The following is a 21,255-nucleotide window of genomic DNA, read 5'->3' on the forward strand; positions in this document are numbered from 1 at the left end:
GTGGTATACCTGTGTTGTTGTATTGCCGCTTACCTGAAATACCGCTTAACGGCTGTCATGGACGCCAAAACATGGTTCAAGCTCTTATCGTTCTTGGACATTTTGAAAATACACACTACTTTTCTTCGATAATGACTGGAAAAGCGTTTTAAATATGTCAGAAGTGCCTGTTCGTGTCGCTGTCAGGGTAAGTTTAAGGCAAGGTGATTAAGGCAAACAGCTGTTTGTTTAGCCAATAAAACAACAAGTTTGAATCTCAACTCGTAAATTAATATATCGTCTCTTTTTATCACAACCTTCTTTTATATCCATGAAAGAAACCATATACATTGATTATCACATAGAGCTGAAAATTTTTACTGTACTGAGATGCCTTTTACCTCATATTGCTCGTGGAAACAAACATTAAAAGACCTTTTTGCATTGAAATGAACAATCCTTATTAACTAAGTACTGTAAGTATTAACTTCAGATCTAAGTTCTGTTCTGGGATTTAGGTTCGTCCTCTTGTAGGCCAGGAGAAAGTCCATCAAGTCCCTCAGTGTGTGGAGTTTGTGGCGAATAAACCTCAACTGATCTTAGGAAAGGACAGGGGATTCACGTTTGATTATGTTTTCCAACCAGATGCATCGCAGGTACATGTAGGATGTTATTTGAATATCAGCAATCTAAGGGGCTGTAAACGTTATACCGGAATCTGTTTCTCCTAAGAATAAGCTCATCTATACTCACATATTTGTCTGCATCCGTTTATATAGTATCATACCATAACAAATTGTGCTTATTCCAGGATAAATCCATTTTCTTTCTTGAACAACTTCCCATTCCAGAATCAGTTCTCCTAATACTTGTATTAAAAAGAATAAAAAAAATGTTAATATGTAAAAGCAATCCAATAAAACACTTTCTTGTGTCATGCGTACAGACTTACATAAAGTCTTTGTACATAGAAGCTTCGCTTCGCTAATCACCGAGGGTGCACATGTACATAAGCAATATTTCTTGTCCAGCAATTTCGTAGGCTGTGCTTTACCAAACATGCATAACGTAGTAGTGTTATCACACAGCTACACACAAACTAGACTTATAGTACCTATCTATAATAATGCTACCAGTGAGGCAAACCCAAAGAACAAGTAGTGGTTGACTTGTTTCTCTGCTATTCTCTGCTTCCATTTTGATAAATTTCATAATATATCCAAAAATTTTTTTGTAAATATGTACAAGCGGAGAAACGGGCAAACTGCGGCTAATTACCATACATTTTTTATGAGGTTAGAGTGTCCAACTTAAGAGATGTGACCGCGGTTTTCTACTAAGGTTACCGCAGTCGAATGTTGCAATACATGTAATTTCAGGTGTTACTGTACAAGCAGAGAAATGGGCAATTATTTTGGTCATGTTAATTTTTTCCTGTTGTCTGAAAGGTGGAAGTCTACGAGAGCTGTATTGAGCCACTAGTCAAGAGTTGTCTTGAGGGGTACAACGCCACTGTGTTTGCATATGGACAGACAGTAAGTTTATGATTATTTTAGAGGTTCGAGGTTCTCCATAAAAAAGACAAAGTGCAAACAAATGCACCCAAAATAAAATGCTGGTTAAATACACACTTTTGTTACCGGACAGCTCTATTTTACATGAACCTTTTCACCAAAGGGACACTGAAAAAATTGAATTTTTTATGAAGGCTCACATATAAGGAATAATGAAAAGTTTCTGTTAACACTCCCAGGTAATGTATGGGCAATCTCCTTGACTATGAAAAACATGATTCTTTCCTTTCATGAAGAATCAGCCATTCCTAGACCTTTTCTACATTATGGCTAAACATAATTAATTTCAAAGCCTAGCTACTGTATATGAGCCTGTACATTCTTTCTTACTCCTGCCCCTCCCCTGAAAGCTAATTGAGGGGGAGGGGGTGAATAGGGGTGTGTAAATCCGCCTATCCGCTACATTTTTGGGGCAAATCCGTGGGTCCACAGATATTTTTAGATCCGCATGGTTTGACAGATAAACAATAGCATCGATTGAAATTCATTTAAAATCTGATATTCGACTGTCAAAGCAGTCAAAATTAAAAATCCGCGAGCATTTCGGGGTCGAATCCGCCGATCTGCCAACCTATTCACCCCCCCTAATCATAGGTAGGCCATAGTAAGCTCGGGAAGCTTTTTAGGTAGAAAAAAACTGTCACTTGATGTCTTGATTTATTGTCAGAAATGTTAGAGGTTATGAAAACATGTAATAAACCAACAGCATTTATTTTGCTGGGCCAATCAGTTACTGTCCATTTGTCTTCCTGACAATTGCTAAAAAAACAAAGGTTCTATGAGCAAGCTCGAGAATGTGAATCTCTTTCTCCCTAGTTATTTTCAGTATATGTCGTAACGGCTTTGTGGGATTTAGGTTCATTTTTCGGTTGTATATGAATCACAAAAATACCAAATTACCCAGTGAGCTAAGGAACTGCTTGGTGTCGCTTGAATCCTTGTCAACTGACCCCTTTTGTGTCCATGGTAGGGTTCAGGAAAGACCTATACCATTGGGGGACTGGACACAGGCGGGCTGATGGATGACCAGTATGGCATCATTCCGAGAGCGGTCAAACAGATCTTTCAAGCTTTTGAGGTATGTATGAGAAGTATGCTTTTCTACCATAAGAGTGTTTAGGTCTTTTTTTTTTACATAAAACAGTACATATTTTTGTGAATAATCTGCAAATCTGAAGCCAACTTGAAGAATCCCATATGGATCCTATGGTCTAAAACATATATCTAGCTGCCACCCTCAGGACCCCTTATCAAGACAAGTGGCCACTATCAGAAGTTGACCACTTTAAATAGGTATCTAGAATACAGAGTGGGAAGCAAATAATTTTAGACTTTGTATAGTGGCAGCTAACTTGAAGGTAAATACTTTAATAAGAGGGTGCTGCTCAACTAATTACTGTAATATAATAAATTGAGCTTCATATCTTAGAAAAAAATATGAGGATTAATTATGACTTAATGCAAAGACAAGATTACATTATGTTATCATTGTCTTGACATGTGAACTCAATATTACATTATACTCACCCAGCAAAAAAACAACTTCAAAAAACAAGCCGTCTGTCTCTATATTTTTTTTCTGAATTAAAGGTACCAAGACTCAAGTTACAAATTGTTTTTTTTACTGCAGGAGAGCAAGCAGAAGATAGTATTTGAGGTACATGTGTCATACATTGAGATATATTTGGAGGAGTTGCGGGATCTACTAGATCTGGATACATCCAGTAAAGATATACACATCAGAGAGGATGATAAGGGCAATACAGGTACGTTACAAAAGACGAAAAACACAGCTCTAAAACTTGAGATTTCAGGAATCCTTATCCTAAGTTTATCTATTCTGAATGATAGAATTCCAGGCCTCTTGCTTGGCGAAACTATGTATACAGGATCTAGGTTGTCTGCTTTCTGGAAGACTGTTTTATTATCAGAAGCATTTGCCGGCATTCACAGTGTTATTGCAGCGTATACTGCTGTTGGTGTCATAGAGCATTCATTCTATTAAACAGTACAGTATGTTACTGTACTGTGAAAAAAAAACAGCCCAAAAACCTGAGATTTCAGGAATCCTTTAAAATTATACAGTGTGGATCTTCAAATTGACTATAAGTTTATCTATTCTGGATGATAGAATTCCAGGCCTCTTGTTTGGCCAAACTACGTATACAGGATCTAGGTTGTCTGCTTTCTGGAAGACTGTTTTATTATCAAAAGCATTTGCCGGCATTCACAGTGTTATTGCAGCGTATACTGCTGTTGGTGTCATAGAGCATTCATTCTATTAAACAGTACAGTATGTTACTGTACTGTGAAAAAAAAAACAGCCCAAAAACTTGAGATTTCAGGGATCCTTTAAGATTATACAGTGTGGAGCTTCAAGTTAACTTTAAGTTTATCTACTCTGGATGATAGAGTTCCAGGCCTCTTGCTTGGCCAAACTATGTATACAGGATCTAGGTTGTCTGCTTTCTAGAAGACTGTTTTATTATCAAAAGCATTTGCCGGCATTCACAGTGTTATTGCAGCGTATACAGTTGTGGCTGTCATAGAGCATTCAGTCCATTTAACAGTACAGTATGTTTGTTTGTAGTTGTTGTGGGTGAATGTAGCACTTGGTCCATTAAAGTATGCTTGTCTGCAGTAGTGCCTTGGGGCAGTCTATCAGTTTATGGTATGTTTGTCGGTAATTGCTGTACAGTAGGTGCCATGGGGTAGTCCATGCAGTATATTCATGTTGTCTGAAGTTGTTTTAGGTACCATGTAGCAGCCTGTTTATTTACAGTACATTTGTCTGTAGTTTCTTTTTAGGTGTCTGTAGTTTTTTTGGGACAGTCCGTCCATTTATAAGATGTTTGTTTGTAGGTGCCAAGGGGCAATCCATTCATTCGTGATACATTTGTCTGTAGTTGTTGTAGGTGCCATGGAGCAGCCTGTTTATTCCCAGTACATTTGTCTATAGTTGTTGTAGGTGCCATGGAGCAGCCGGTCCAGTCACTGGATGAGGTGATGAGCTGTCTGGACACAGGTTCTGCTGCACGACACACTGGGGCCACCAATATGAATGAGCAATCTAGCAGATCTCACGCAATATTCACTATGTATATAGGTGTGTAAACTCAATACCTGAAATTGGCTATACATTATCCAGGGTAATTTGCTATCCACCTTCTTCATAAGATATGCAATGTCAATACAACACAGAAACTCACTTCCAATTCACACCCCAATGTTTATAATTTATTTATATACAAGGATTTTTTTGATAAGCTTTGCGAGTTTGTTGAAATACCTAAAGGTGATATTTTTAGTTTTATCCTGAAATTCAAATAATCTTTTTTGCAATCATACCTTGTTCTCTGCGCGTCCATTTTTGAAAAAGTGCATGGATAAATGAGGCCCAAGGGTGGAATTAAAGAAATGTCTTCTGACCTCGTTGCAGACACCTTAACCCTTTTAGGCATTCGTGTTGAGGCCAATATGTTAAATATTAATATACTGGAAAGGTTGGAATTATAGGAAAAATGTATCATGAAAATGTGTTCAAAACAGGTCAATATCGATAATTGTAGCGAGCCTCCTTATTAAAAAATAGTTTCAAAATATCAGGTGATAGTCAATCGCAGTTTCTGATATTTTCAGGTCAAAAGCCTTTTGAAGATCCAGAGCAGATCACATCCCAAGAGAATGTCAGAAAACAAAGCCAGGAGTCAGACGTCGGTATGTAGAGGATCGCACAATGTAAAAGGTTTGATTTGCAATCATTCACGAGTTAAAAACGGCTACATTTCATTGTTTGGGCATAGAATAATCTATGAATAATGATATTTTCCGAGATATTTCTACGTTGCGAATAAAACCTAAACAACATTTTCATACGAATACGTAATTTTTAAGTTCCGTACTACACCATTTCATATTTTTGGCATGTCATTCTCAGACTACATGGATTACAAGTACTCCAAGTTCCACTTTGTGGACCTTGCCGGGTCCGAGAGGGTAGACAGGACGGGGAATGTCGGAGACAGGTTTAAAGAGTCTGTGCAGATAAACACGGGTCTGCTGGCCTTGGGAAACGTCATCAGTGCACTTGCAGATGCACGCAAAAAGGTAGCGACTGATTACTGTAGTTTAGGTGGTTAAACGGGCTATGTGATCTGTTGCGCATCTAGTTTACGCACAGTAGTCAACGTTTCCTGTGGGTCACGCTTAGTGTTGAAACTAGTGTCGAAGTAACCAAAGCAGCCACACTGATAATTTTTTTTCTCTCTGATGGCAGTGTCTTAATAGGAGTAGACCACTGATTAATTCGAACCAGTGGGTCTTGGTCCACTAACTTTTTAATGGAGATTTCCATGCGCTTGTTCAGGCTAGCTTCCGTCTCTCGTCTAATGGCAGTTTGTTTAGTAATTGTGGCCCATGGAAAACTCATGGCATAACCCCTTAAGAAGAGGTATGAAACCCTACCTAGCGCTCAACATTAGCGATTGTGTTATTGCTTATTGCTCTGATATCTATTATGTCTATTAATTAACTGCCCTGCCCCCACCCCTACGCGCCTGAAATCGCCTGACTCGACCTTGGTAGTCATTTCTTTATTCTACCAATATCACTTCTCTTTTCTCTTGACAGATTCTGCATGTACCTTATAGAGAGAGTAAAGTCACACGCTTGCTCAAGGATTCCCTTGGAGGGAATGCTCGCACAACCATGATAACATGTCTAAGCCCAGCCGCTGCCGACTTTGCTGAAAACCTCAACACGTTAAAGTTTGCAACAAGAGTAAGTCTGCAGCTTCCATGGCGTCAAAAAAAAGCTTGATTAAAAATGTCATTACGGAGCCGTATTTTATATCGATTGTACTTGTTTTGCTGGTTACTAATATGCGAATTTAAATCGAGGGTGTGTGAGTAAAACAAGCCGTTTTCTCTGACTAAGAAAGAAATGGTAAAATATTTGAAGACGAACCGAAAGCGGCTTAGTAACGTACATGCTCAATTAATAAAATCTAACTATTTCAGGCGCGAAACATACGGAACAAGCCGGTAATCAACAGAGATCCACAAAACACTAAACTTGCCGAAATGCAGAACCAAATAATGGTAAAATGTTTTAAGTTGGTACATGGTTTTTGCGTGACATAAACTTCATTGTGTGACTCCTTGTTTGTGGCTCCGTGCAGGCGTTACGTGAGGAGCTTCAGCGTCGTAGAGTGTCGTCTATCGGATCAGCTGCGACAACCGACACCAGCGAGCATGTCAAGGAACTTGAGGAAGAACTGAACAGGTAATGGCGATGCACGGCCGGCGAAACTTATTGAGACAGACAATTCTTAAATTAGATACTGTATAAATCAGCACCAGGTTGAAATGGTATGTTGAACGCCTCTTTGAAACAGAGTAGTTGCGCTGACGTTTCGAGCGTAAGCCCTTCGTTTTATGCTCTGTTTCACAGAAGGCGTTTATCATACCTTTTCAACCTTGTGTTGATTTATACCTTGTCTACATCACGCCTACGCAGACCATCTAGTTTTTCTACAGCTTGTCTGTAATTTTTCTAGTTATACCAATTAGATTAGATACTGTTTCCCTTCAAGATGTCGTTCTGTTAGCGAACACTACTCCGAACTCCTGATGGAAGCATCTGTGCTTCTCGCCTCCCTGCACAAAGCCGGTGCTATGTCGAACCACCAGACGAGTGAATACGAGCACTGGACGAAACGCATCGAGCAGATCCGAAGTCGTCCGATCTGGACACCGACTAGTGGTAGACAACAGCAGCTGGATGTTATCGTGGAGCTAAAGAAGAACAACCAAAAAGTAAGGGGCAAATCGTGTTTTAAAAACGAGACAATCTGTATCTTAATATTGACGACCTTTGGACGAACATTAGACGATTTGTGTCGAACAGCGGAAGAATCCTGTCGAGCATAGAACGATGTATGTTGAACAACCGATTGTGTCGAAAAGCGACGAATCGTTTCGAAAAGGTTTCGAGGCGTCGTGTCGGACGATATATTTATTTATGGTGGTAGCAGCCAGTTTTTATAAAAATTTCCACCCATTCCAACGCTAGACACTTTGCATCTGAGAATAAAGATGTGACCCTAGTCTGAAATCGTTATACGTGTTCCAATCTTTGCATCATATCCATTCGCACTTAGTAGTAAGAGTAGAGAACGTTTTCGTCTTTTAGTTGAAGTCTGACCTGGCAAGTGACGAGGAAATCTTTGCAGAGAAGGCCAAAGAAATCAACAATCTCAATGATCGCATCCGAACACTTGAGGAACAAAACAATTGCCTCAAGGAGCAACTAAAGCAGAGCCTGGAACGAGTCAGAAAACAGGAAGACCAACTCTTCCAACAGCAGTTGCAGCTTAACCAGAGACATGGTACGTCAGTTCATTTTTGTGTGGAAAAAGTATGCATGCTTTAATACTATGGAATATTGCAATTGCAATGGACGCTTTTTCGGGACTTTTTGGGGGGATTTTCAAATATTAAGCAATAATGATTATTTACAAGAAATTTGAACTAGAAAATAATTTAAAAAATTTAACATGCACTGTCTCAAATAGGAAAAAAACATCTTGCACATCAAGTAGACCCCAATAAAAAGCATGTGCGACTAAAACCTCCCCACCCATCCACGCCAGTTTTCTACTATCCATCCATTAGTTCAATGTTTGCATCGTCTTGGGGCACACGCTGTTGCCCACCATAAGCGCTTACAGTTGTACCCATCAAATAGTGGTAATTCGGTGCCTATTTTACTACTTATGCCTATGAGAAAGCACTTGCCGTTGTATGTCTAAAGCTATTTACTTGCAAATTTCACATAAGTTAATTGTCTTGTTCTTGGTTTTTAGATGGTGTGTCCGTTTCCCGCAATAAACTACCGTTGATTCCTGAAACTCGTACGAGGGCGCAGACAGCGCCTGTCGACAATACCGCTGACCCTAGTACCGAGGGGCGAAACTTGCACAGCAGCCCTTCAACGGTTAGTATTTAGATATTGAATCAAACAACATTAAGGAAATTTAATTTTGGTATTCGTCAATAGAAAAGACTTTCAATCCTTTAAATATAGATAGCCATTTTATGCCGTAGGTCGAGCATATTCCAACAGAATAAAATTTATATAATATTATGGGATAACTTCAATTGCATACCAAACTTGAAGCGTCTCTTGTTCACAGCACTTTTCAAAAGTGAAAATCAGCATCACTATCTGACTACTGTTGTTTCTAGTGTAAAAGCTGCTATAACTCATGTGGCCGTGAACGTGGCAAGAATCTATAGTGAATACAGACTCATTGTTTTGCGCGACTTGTTTCTCACTGACCTTTTGTTTTAACATCACAAGTTCAACACCGATGCGCGACATGTTTCTCACTGACCTTTTGTTTTAACATCACAAGTTCAACACCGATAGGATGCTGCAGGGGTTCCGCGCTCGCAGTCAACTGCTGGTCAGCAGGTTGGAAGAGCAGGACGAGGTGTTGTGTACTCTTTCAGACACGAGTGACAGCGAGGATGAGCACAGGCCTGAACATGCGGGCTCAAGGTAACCACGCCTCTCTTGACACTACACCTCCTGCAGAAGAGCCGTGGTAGCTCAGTCTCAAAGGCTTCGCTTTTTAAGCCAGCAGACCCGGGCTCAAGCCATGGGCAGGTAGACTTGGGATTTTTTTCCAGTCACATGTAATACTAGACAGTCGATGCTAGTCATTTACATTTAGTTCACAGACCGCGTCCCTCTCCCCATTCCGTTTGATTCTCGCTTTATTGATCCCACCACTACCTGTTTCCATTCCGTATCTCTCTATGCCTCGTATCTCATTTACTCTCTCGCTTCCTGCCTTATCTTTGCCATTCCCTTTTCCCAACTCTACACCCCATCCCCTGCATCTCCTTTACAATCCATATCTCTCTGACCCTTTTGCCCCACCCCTTCCTCCTCTTGCGTGTATATCATTCCTCTCCCTCCCCCTATCTCTCCCTCTTTCAAAAATCATTTCAATATAACGAACTTAATTTACTTGAATTACCATAATTTCAATTCATACTCCAATGAGGATGACTCAGTTCGATTGCTAAAGCAGGAAAAATGGTCTACATATAATAGTATGTTCCAAAATGATCTATTTCAATATTCAAATCAACCCATAACAACAGTGTCACCCAAGTCAGCTCCGAAACCCCCGTTTAGAAACCGTTTCGGGCCGTTAAAAAAGTCTTCATTAACAAATGTGTGATGATGTTGTGTTGGCTTTACAGGGCGCTTGGCAAAACGTGGAAAGTGAAAACCAACAGAACACCAGGACTAGTAGATGGTTTGCGAGCTTGTGGGGGTGGGGTGGTTAAGGTAAGAAAGACATGTGGCGTTGTATCATAGCACACGCGCTACAGTGGCCACCAATACAAAGTTGACTATGCGACGCGCGCTACCGTGGGCACCAATATAAAGTTGACGATGCGACGTGCGCTACCGTGGCCACCAATAAAGTTGAGCATTCGACGCACGCTACCGTGTGTACCAATACAAAGTTGACCATGTGACGCGCGCTACCGTGGGCACCAATACAAAGATGACCATCTGACGCGCGCTACCGTGGGCACCAATACAAAGATGACCATGTGACGCGCGCTATTGTGGCCACCAATACAAAGTTGACTATGCGACGCGCGCTACCGTGGGCACCAATATAAAGTTGACGATGCGACGTGCGCTACCATGGCCACCAATAAAGTTGAGCATTCGACGCACGCTACCGTGTGTACCAATACAAAGTTGACCATGTGACGCGCGCTACCGTGGGCACCAATACAAAGATGACCATGTGACGCGCGCTACCGTGGACACCAATACAAAGATGACCATGTGACGCGCGCTATTGTGGCCACCAATACAAAGTTGACTATGCGACGCGCGCTACCGTGGGCACCAATATAAAGTTTACGATGCGACGTGCGCTACCATGGCCACCAATAAAGTTGAGCATTCGACACACGCTACCGTGTGTACCAATACAAAGTTGACCATGTGACGCGCGCTACCGTGGGCACCAATACAAAGATGACCATGTGACGCGCGCTACCGTGGGCACCAATACAAAGATGACCATGTGACGCGCGCTATTGTGGGCACCAATACAAAGATGACCATGTGACGCGCGCTACCGTGGGCACCAATACAAAGTTGACCATGTGACGCGCGCTACCGTGGGCACCAATACAAAGATGACCATGTGACGCACGCTACCGTGTGTACCAATACAAAGATGACCATGTGACGCGCGCTACCGTGGGCACCAATACAAAGATGACCATGTGACGCGCGCTATTGTGGGCACCAATACAAAGTTGACCATGTGACGCAAGCTACCGTGGGCACCAATACAAAGTTGACCATGTGACGCGCGCTACCGTGGGCACCAATACAAAGTTGACCATGTGACGCACGCGACCGTGGGCACCAATACAAAGTTGACGATGCGACGCGCGCTACCGTGGGCACCAATAAAGTTGAACATCTGACGCGCGCTACCGTGGGCACCAATACAAAGTTGACCGTGCCACGCGCGCTACCGTGGGCACCAGTACAAAGTTGACGATGTGACGCGCGCTACCGTGGCCACCAATACAAAGTTGACTATGCGACGCGCGCTACCGTGGGCACCAATATAAAGTTGACGATGCGACGTGCGCTACCATGGCCACCAATAAAGTTGAGCATTCGACGCACGCTACCGTGTGTACCAATACAAAGTTGACCATGTGACGCGCGCTACCGTGGGCACCAATACAAAGATGACCATGTGACGCGCGCTACCGTGGGCACCAATACAAAGATGACCATGTGACGCGCGCTATTGTGGGCACCAATACAAAGATGACCATGTGACGCGCGCTATTGTGGGCACCAATACAAAGTTGACCATGTGACGCGCGCTATTGTGGGCACCAATACAAAGTTGACCATGTGACGCGCGCTATTGTGGGCACCAATACAAAGTTGACCATGTGACGCAAGCTACCGTGGGCACCAATACAAAGTTGACCATGTGACGCGCGCTACCGTGGGCACCAATACAAAGTTGACCATGTGACGCACGCGACCGTGGGCACCAATACAAAGTTGACGATGCGACGCGCGCTACCGTGGGCACCAATAAAGTTGAACATGTGACGCGCGCTACCGTGGGCACCAATACAAAGTTGACCGTGCCACGCGCGCTACCGTGGGCACCAGTACAAAGTTGACGATGTGACGCGCGCTACCGTGGCCACCAATAAAGTTGAGCATTCGACGCGCGCTACCGTGTGTACCAATACAAAGTTGACCATGTGACGCGCGCTACCGTGGGCACCAATACAAAGTTGACCGTGCCACGCGCGCTACCGTGGGCACCAATACAAAGTTGACGATGCGACGCGCGCTACCGTGGACACCAATAAAGTTAAACATGTGACGCGCGCTACCGTGGGCACCAATACAAAGTTGACCGTGCCACGCGCGCTACCGTGGGCACCAGTACAAAGTTGACCATGTGACGCACGCTTCCGTGGGCACCAATACAAAGTTGACCATGTGACGCGCGCTACCGTGGCCACCAATACAAAGTTGACCGTGCCACGCGCGCTACAGTGGCCACTAATACAAAGTTTTAAAAATGAAAGCCGATTGGTATTCAAGAATCACAGGTTTGATTGGCTCAAACTTCATAACTAAGTGGGATTCTGTTTTGCTGTTATGTGCACTCAAACATTTTTTTGCCTCGCTGGTCTTGTTGGCTTGTGATGTTCATGTCAGTAAGATAGTATGTTGAGGGGAGGATCTAGCCTTTCGCTGCTACTGATGTTTCTTGCATACTTACTAAACAGATCGAAAAATGCACTCAACAATTTTTTGGCATGTTTTTTTTCTTGCTTATTCATCTTTAGTCATGCTTTCTCAGCAATCTTTGTGCCATTTTGAGCATGTTTTTTTGTTTGATTATATCATGGAGGTAAATCATATCATTGAGGTAAATCATATCTTGGAGGTAGATCATATCATGGAGGTAGATCATATCATGAAGGTAGATCATATCTTGGAGGTGAATCATCTGGTGGTAGATCATAATGGAGGTAGATTATATCATGGAGGTAGATCATCATTAGTCACGCTTATCTCAGCAATCATTATACCATTTTTTTTTTTGCTTGAAACATCATTTGTTGTTTATGTTTTTGTTATTTACCAGACCGAAGGCGTACCCAGCTCCCATGAAGACCAGGAGGCATTGTTATCAAATCTGCGCTGCAGCACGAAGCTCATGGGAAAAGAGATGAAAGAAGCCGAGCTAGGCCTCCACGAAGCGCAGCAGAAGTTAAGAGATCTCACCATAAACATCAAGTGAGTATCGCAAGAAGGACAATAGAACACAACTTTGGATAATATAGCCGTGTAGCTCCCCCCACTTTTATTGAATTACTTTGAAATTTGATTTACCTTAATCAAAACGGCTTCGTTGTCTTGCTCAAGCTTAAAATAATCTATGGATGATCAATATTTTCCAAAATGAAAAGATATTTCAATATTTAAAATGAAACTAAAACAGCAGTGTCTAAGAATCGGGCACAGTGTCTTTAAGCATTGGCGTGTCCTACAGATTGAAAGAAGAGTTCATCAAAGAACTTGTTAAAAGTGACAAGGAAGCAAAGGAGATGAAAAAGCGTTACACAGAGAAGACAAAAAGCATGCGTCAGGAGGTTGAGAAGGCGAAGAGCGATTTGGAGGAGACGAAGCGAACACTGGAGACGTACGAGAGTCGGGCAAATAACGAACTCAACGAGAAGCAAAAACTGGAAAGCGAGTACAAACGCAAGATGCAAGTCATGGAGGCTAAGATAGCCACTCTCAGGCGAAAACAGAAGGTACCTGGCATGATAAATGAGTCTGACAGAAGCTATCCTTATCATTATAATGATAATAATAATTGTTGTAAAACCCTGTTATCGTCATCATCTTCTTCTTCCTTCTCTTCTAAGAAAAATTAAGAAATGTTGAGAATAAATTTAAGAATATTAAGAATGGAATTTAGAAATATTAAGAATAATTGCATGAGTTCATACATACGCAGATCAATGCTGTCTTGTGATAGTTTCGGAGAAGATTTATTTACCCTCTTTGGTGTATATCTTTTTAGGATAGTGAGAAAGTAAGCGCTATGCATGACGAACGCGAGAAGAAAGTCCAGGATCTCATGACACAGATGGAGCGCATGCGCGCACAGCAAGACCAGCTGACCAAGAGACTGCGGGAGGAGAGTGATCGGAAAGCGCGCCTTGAAAGAGATATGCAGAAACAGCTACAGCGAGTTAAGGAATTGGAACAACAGACGTCACAGCAGCAGAAGGTGTTGAAGAGGAAGACAGAAGAGGTGGCTAACGTGCAGCGGAAACTGCGAACTGTGGGGAAACAGGGGTCAGACGACAGCACTGCGTAAGTTCCTCCGCTTATATTTTTTCTGTCATTTTATGTCACTATGTAAGAATTTAGAATAGCCTACCTGTTAAGAATCCCCACCCCTCGCGAGTCCTGATTATTGTAAAGCAATATTGGTTAATTGGTAACGCTAAATTGTCAATCAGTCTCATCAGAACTAGCTAGAGCATACAGCTCAACCTATGTCTACCTTAATTGAGTAAACAGTCAGTCTTCTTGATTATATCTGTGGGAAACCTCTCCTTTGAGTGTTCTAATTGTTTAGCGGTATGTTTGATATCATACTTTCCTGTTTTTATTAATTTTGGTCCTGTTGTGCAGGTCTGAAGAACAGGCAAAACTTGAGAAGCAGCGCTTGTGGCTGGACTCGGAGGTGGAGAAGATCCTAAAGCGCAAGCAAGCAATCGAGACCCTGGAGGAAGAACTGAAGAAACGCGAGCAGATCGTACAGCAGAGGGAGGCGATGGTGGCGGAGAAGAGCGGACTGGAGATCAAGAAGCTGCGCTCAAGTCAAGTCCTCAGCAAGGTACACGTGACCCGAACCCAGTCCCGCTTGCGGCTTCATAGGCGCGCAAGGAACTGTGGGTATTTCCCACTATTATTTGTGACTATCATTGAGAAGCAATGCGTAGCAAAACACACTGTAAAAAAAACTGCCAAAAGTCTTGGAAGTGCGAAAATGCCGTTTTTCCCAATATGCGAAGTGGATTCTCTCAATATGCATCCCATGATATTAATGTGTGTTCTCCAGGCTGTTTTCTCTCATATTATGTCGGGTTGTTGGGTAAACAGTAACCCACGAAAAACCTTCGTCGTTGCCCATTCTAGACTTTTTGTATATCATGTTCCAACAACTACAAGTCGTTTTTCTCACTCAATCACATTTTTGTCTCTTACATAGGACATCATCCGCCTTTCTGTGCAAGTGAACGAAGTAGAAAGTCAGATCAAAGAGAAAGGGGATGAAATGAAACGTGAGTACAGTAGCACGCGGTCCTTATTATTCACTTTTAATGGGATTAAGAGCAAAAGTGTGTACTTGTGTTTCTAGGTAGCCTTGCTGTGGTACTATGTACCTTAAAATTCATGACGGCGGAGAGTCTACGACGGCGCGCACACAACAATTTAGCTACCACATTTTTTTATTAGTGCGCGGAGAAATACAACAAATGCGCCGTCATGAAGTTCCCTAGTAATAGAATTGTTTACTTGTTATTGTAGGTAGCCATAGTAACAACGCTAAGGAGGAACTTCACTCACTAGCTCGGACTAGAGTTGAGCTCAGCAAACAGCGGGAGATCCTGGAGCAGAAGCTACAGCAGGGTACCCTCCTCGATCCCAATGAGGAACGAAGGTAAAACAAGTTTGGGGCTGTTCACGTGGTACCTTCTCGATCCAATGAGAAACAAAGGTAACGCGTGAAGATAGTGGGCTGTTAACGTGAAACTTCGATCCAGTGAGGAACAAAGGCAACGTGAAACAACTACAAATAATTGGCAGTTCACGTGATACCTTACCTCGATCACAATGAGAAACGAAGGCATGGATTATGAAATTAAGAATTGTTCTATTTTTAAAATATATTGCCCTTATAAAAAAAACCCGCAAATATCCGTCGGAAAGTTTGATTTTGGTAAAAACGCGTAGTGTCAAGTAATATTCGATTCGATGATGTCTCATTTTTGTTGTGTGCACCTTTTCGATGAAAGGTTGATTGAGCTAGACGAGGGAATAGAAGTCCTAGAAGCAGCCATTGAATACACGGACGAGCAGATCCACACTCAGCAGCGAGAGATAGAGGATGACGTCACACCTGACACACCCTCCCTGGGTCTTGTGGACAGACTCAAAGGCTTATCTCAGGACCAGGCTGCTGGATTACTCTCAAGGTAACTTGGTCTTTATACACACGTGACACCCCACAACCGCTCACAATGTTTAGAGACACCCCACACCCCCTCCCATGGTCTTTTTACACACGCCCTTCCACAGGCTTGTGACTCAAAGGCTGTAGGACCAGGTAGCTGGATTACTTACAAGGTAACATGATTTTCATACACACCCCACACCCCCTCTCATGGGCTTGAGACACCCCACACCCCCTCTCATGGGCTTGAGACACCCCACACCCCCTCCCATGGGCTTGAGACAACCCACACCCCCTCCCATGGGCTTGAGACAACCCACACCCCCTCCCATGGGCTTGAGACAACCCACACCCCCTCCAATGGGCTTGAGACAACCCACACCCCCTCCCATGGGCTTGAGACAACCCACACCCCCTCCCATGGGCTTGAGACAACCCACACCCCCTCCCATGGGCTTGAGACAACCCACACCCCCTCCCATGGGCTTGAGACATCCCATACCCCCTCCCATGGGCTTGAGACAACCCACACCCCCTCCCATGGGCTTGAGACAACCCACACCCCCTCCCATGGGCTTGAGACAACCCACACCCCCTCCCATGGGCTTGAGACAACCCACACCCCCTCCAATGGGCTTGAGACAACCCACACCCCCTCCCATGGGCTTGAGACAACCCACACCCCCTCCCATGGGCTTGAGACATCCCATACCCCCTCCCATGGGTTTTAGACACACCACACCCCCTCATATGGGCTTGAGACAACCCACACCCCCTCCCATGGGCTTGAGACACCACACACCCCCTCCCATGGGCTTGAGACAACCCACACCCCCTCCAATGGGTTTTAGACACACCACACCCCCTCCAATGGGCTTGAGACAACCCACACCCCCTCCCATGAACTTGAGACAACCCACACCCCCTCCCATGGGCTTGAGACATCCCATACCCCCTCCCATGGGCTTGAGACACCCCTCACCCCCTCCAATGGGTTTTAGACACCCCACACCCCCTCACATGGGCTTGAGACATCCCACATCCCCTCCCATGGGCTTGAGACACCCCACAACCCCTCCCATGGGCTTGAGCCATCCCACACCCGCTCCCATGGGCTTGAGACACCCGACACCCCCTCCCACAGGCTTGTGACTTAAAGACTGTAGGACTAGGCTGTTGGATTACTGATAAGGATGTCTTTGTGCACACCCGACAATCCCTCCCGGGCCTGTGACTCGACTGGACTTACTTATAAGGCAACGAGTTGTGTACAACCCACATCCCCTCCCAGGGTATTGTAGACTTTTTATGTTTAGGGTAAATATAACATGTTTTGCACCAGTCTGAACACAAGTACTTAGGGAAACGTGCTTCGATCATGCACAGAGTAATTACGTTTTGAGGTTGAAGAAAGCATTATAATTCCTCTGTATGTCAGGTACTTCGAAAAAGTCGTCCAGCTACGCGAGGAGGACCGGAAGTTGCGACTTCAATGCGCCGACCTGGAAGTGAGGCTAGACGAGCAGGAGCGGATCATCGGGGAACTGGGGAGAAGCTTAAACCAATCCAAGCTTCAGGCGGACCGCAAGATGATTGAGCAGCAAAAAGAGGGCGAGAAACGAATCCAGTTTCTCATCAGCAAACTAAAAGATGCTGAGAACGCCGGCGGGGGTGACCCGGCCATCAGTACTGGGTAAGCGGAATGCGCATGCGCGGATGACGTGGAGTTCTTCAATGGAAGCTATAACGCCAATGAAACTGGCCTGATGGTGGTCCGTTGTGTCCAAAAAGAAAAGTAAAAAGCAAACAATAGCGCTAATATAAGTCATGTATGTCATGGAGTATCAAACTTAAATGTGTCTATTATGGCTGTGCTGTTCTCGGTTTGAGTCTCTATTCTTGTCTCACTAAGAGAACACATAAACAGTCATTGTTATCTTTGTCTCAGTGATACGGGTCTCCGTATGCAGCAGCTGGAAAAGGACTTGTACTACTACAAGAAAACCTGTCGAGACCTGAAAAAGAAACTGCGAGAGCGCATGACTGGAATGGTGGAGAGCGCTGAGAGCGGGATCGCAGGTGCCAGTGCAATTGTGGAGACCTCCGATCACCACAACGCAAAACAGATAAAGGTAAAGAGACCTTAGTGGCTAGCCCAAGCAAAGCCAGAGGTGAAGTTGAATATTTACTTGCCTTTTTGCTAAATAGCAAAAGTGATAATGTGTCAATCACATGCAGCTATCAGTAGATACAGTTTGCCTTCCCCCTCACTTTTTGTCATCTCCCGTCTTCTTCAAGGACTCCCTCCTAGGGAAGAGTAGTTCCCAGCCCTCCACTCCTGTCAGGATGTCGCGCAAGGGTCTGAGGCAGCTCAGGTGAGAAACAAATGCTAAACGAACGCAATACGCGGCAAAGTAGGGCGCCGTATCTTCTAAAGGCTTATTTAGACAGCACAATTTAGTCGTATGCGACCTGTCTACGAAACGTCTTAGCCATGAATTACACACTACGATTTTCGTAGTTGGGCGTTGTAGCGGAGTCGTAGGTTGATTCACACTCTACGGCTCGAGTTGTAGAAGTGTTGCGGACATGTCGCATACAACTAAATCGTGCTGTCTAAACCAGCTTCAAGCCACACGGAGGTCTGCCGTGCCAGTATCGCTAAAACTCGCTAGCGCTATCTAGTGGTTGGACTGTAAACCTTAAAAGGGATTACATCAATGGCAGACAGCCGAGTCTGGAGTTACTGTTTCTCCGTAGCTTGGGGTTCTTGGCGAGCGCGTAGAGAACCAAAAAGTTTAAAACGACGGTGAAGGGGCAACTTGTAGTGTTCAAGATCGCGGTGGCACCATTGGTGTGCCAAGATCTTTTAAAAGTGAAGCAATTAAACTTAAATACGTCGAAATATTTTCCTGGTTGAAATAGGGGGGAAGGAGGAAGGCACGGAAGTAGTATTTTAGTGAAATTTTTGGCGACAGGAAACCATAACTCGTTTTTTATTCTTCTTTTACTAAAATTTCTTATTAGCAAAAAAGGAGAAAAAAAAATTGGGCTCGCCACGCTGCGTCTCCAAAGATTATCACTCCGAAACAACGATAAATAATCTTAACCCATTGACTCCTGGCTGAGCTGAATTTACAAAAAACAGAAAACAGATACTCCCCCCCCCCCCTATTCTGAGTTTTATACAGCCCGTCAAAGTCAAACACAGCTGCACCTATTCAGCGGTATCCAAGCTTTCCAACAGTGCTTTGCGGTCCCCACTTTTAATCCCTCGTCGTTGTGCTGAAGCGAGCACAAGTTGATGGTTGCTTGTATTTTTCATCAAAAATACAGCTATGAGCATATTAGGAGAGTGTCTCAGGACATCATGAAGTCTTTTTGGGGCATAATTGAGTGCTTTGCTTATGGATATTTGCAAGCAAAGGTGGATTTATGATGATTTTTTCTTGTTTGGCTTTGCCTGGATGAGAAAATAATTTTCTAATGAATCACCACAGCTCTCCTAAATGCTGTCTTTTCTGAAACCAAATTGATTCCAAAATTGTTTACACTGCTATTCTGGGTCTGTATGAGCTGGAATTGATTTGTTTGGCTTCGGGGTGGAAAGACTTTTAAAAAACCATCTGACTTTGGGGAGAGGAGTGTTGACTGGCCCTCCCCTCGTGAATTTTCCCCTGGATCTCCAGGAATGCTTTGCAATACGTAAAGACATCTTCGTGGTTGTACAATCCTTCAAGGAGTGGACATTGTGTTTTGAGGCCATGGAAATGTACCTGGAGGATCAGAATAAAGGTATCTATTTGTGTATTGAGCTGTGTTTGCTGATCTCTCTCCCTTGTGTGGTATTTTGAGCGTTTTATTGAGAGGGGTGATTCTGCTTTTCTCTCCTTGTTCGATTTGAGATTTGTTAAAGAACCTGTGCTATTATTTGGCTTAAGAGTAGATGCCAACACCTTGGTTGGATGCATATCTGCAAGACCATTTATCCCTTAGACTGATGCCTGAGTATCTTCATCTTGTTGTGTTTATTTTGCATTTATGAATTTTTTGGGTTGTGGGTACTTCCCAAAGCCGGTACAGGCCGGTTGAGGGGTCAATGTGTTAACGGCCAAAGGAGTAAATATTGATCATGCTACAGTATGTTTTTGCATTAAAGCTCTTTGAAGCGCCTGGACGGCGATCCAAGGCGATGCTTCTACAACTTGTGGATAGTAGAATGATTATTAGATATTTATAAATGAAATCTTTATTTGGTTTTTCGGGAACTAGAAGTGGTCATTGTTTATTCGTCATTTTAAGTCTTGTGATTATAATTTACAAATAATTACTTTTATAAAAAAAAAGTGATATTTTCTAAAATGAAATAAAGGTAGCCTCATATTTGATAACAGATCAATTGTTATTTATAGCGCTCAAGAAATCCAACAACGAAAACCTCTCACTGTTGGTGCCCAGTCCTCGGTGGTGGCGTCGAATAACGACGGTCGCGTTTCGCAGAGCGTCACCGAAGAGCCTGAGGAAGAGTCGATTATACAAGGTGAGGTTTTACAGGATTCTACTTCCCTTTGAAAATAAATTGGCTTATTTGGGTTGGTTGGTTGGTTTGTTTGATGACTGCTTGGTATTAGTGTGAATCGTTATTGCAGAAATTCTTGCTATTTGATCAATGCCAATTACTGATACTGTTCATTCTTCTTATTTTTATTCCAGACTCAATCGAGCAAGGGAATAACCCATGGGCATGAAAAACAAACCTCGTGGTTTTCCCACAATTCCACCTTAGTCTCTATCGATAACCCTGTCATTTGTTCCCACTTAAAAGACTTAGAAGGATGTCAAAGTATTTGAACTGGGTGTGCCGGAGCATGTAGTCGTACCAGTAGAAATAGTCTTTGAGATGCTCCCTACTCTGGTTGGACGTGCGCTTCACATAGGGGCATGGGGCGAGTGCTGACCGTATTGCCGCGTAAATTAAAACATGAGATGAACAAAATGGACCACGCTTGAAATAAACAATCTTTCGTATCCGAAATACATGACCGTTACTTCACGGGGGCTGGACCTGAGGAGATAGGTGCGGTCCTTGTTCCTTTGAGCGAGCGAGACGATTCCCTGCTAGCAGAGGCCTCTTTTCTCTGTATTTCGCTGGGCTGGAGTTCGCGAGGAAAAATTACCTCTGCCATGGGTCGCAAGTTCGTTTGATCAAACCGCCGTCCACGATCGTGGACGAGATCCAGAGCGCATGCGCCGTTCATTAATTACTGGCCACTATTTGAGCCCACAATGACTAGCGCATGCATGAAACGTATATCCGCTGCGGGATAATAAGCCCGCATTCGAAAC

General features: G+C 43.5%; 1 protein-coding gene across 3 annotated transcripts; it reads left to right on the plus strand.

The window, feature by feature from the left end:
• Positions 1-39: 39 nt before the first annotated feature.
• LOC5522302 (kinesin-like protein KIF27) lies at positions 40-20,940 on the plus strand. Of its 3 annotated transcripts, none has more exons than XM_032367717.2 (29): positions 40-187; positions 498-635; positions 1,428-1,514; positions 2,524-2,631; positions 3,184-3,319; positions 4,144-4,224; positions 4,513-4,659; positions 5,193-5,270; positions 5,491-5,660; positions 6,183-6,332; positions 6,572-6,652; positions 6,733-6,836; positions 7,147-7,369; positions 7,746-7,941; positions 8,419-8,549; positions 8,971-9,116; positions 9,830-9,917; positions 12,799-12,950; positions 13,207-13,471; positions 13,744-14,039; positions 14,364-14,568; positions 14,944-15,016; positions 15,264-15,396; positions 15,752-15,931; positions 17,348-17,602; positions 17,858-18,041; positions 18,208-18,284; positions 20,322-20,449; positions 20,623-20,940. In XM_032367717.2, exons 1-29 carry the CDS (start codon positions 155-157, stop codon positions 20,655-20,657), a joined length of 4,080 nt encoding a protein of 1,359 aa, XP_032223608.1. In that variant the 5' UTR covers positions 40-154; the 3' UTR covers positions 20,658-20,940. The 3 variants fall into 3 exon arrangements, with proteins under 3 accessions (XP_032223608.1, XP_032223609.1, XP_048581385.1); XM_048725428.1 differs by having other exon boundaries at positions 172-187; positions 514-635; XM_032367718.2 differs by lacking the exon at positions 4,144-4,224.
• Positions 20,941-21,255: the final 315 nt, after the last annotated feature.

This window comes from Nematostella vectensis, chromosome 3 (assembly GCF_932526225.1).
Source record: "Nematostella vectensis chromosome 3, jaNemVect1.1, whole genome shotgun sequence".
NCBI classification, from domain to species: domain Eukaryota; kingdom Metazoa; phylum Cnidaria; class Anthozoa; order Actiniaria; family Edwardsiidae; genus Nematostella; species Nematostella vectensis.

Bases quoted from the DNA above. Each gene is read 5' to 3' on its own strand.
- LOC5522302 (XM_032367717.2), top strand. From the start codon at position 155: ATGTCAGAAGTGCCTGTTCGTGTCGCTGTCAGG. The intron at 6,653-6,732 runs GTAAAATGTTTT...GGCTCCGTGCAG, and splicing joins AAATGCAGAACCAAATAATG to GCGTTACGTGAGGAGCTTCA. The intron at 8,550-8,970 runs GTTAGTATTTAG...TAACATCACAAG, and splicing joins TGCACAGCAGCCCTTCAACG to TTCAACACCGATAGGATGCT.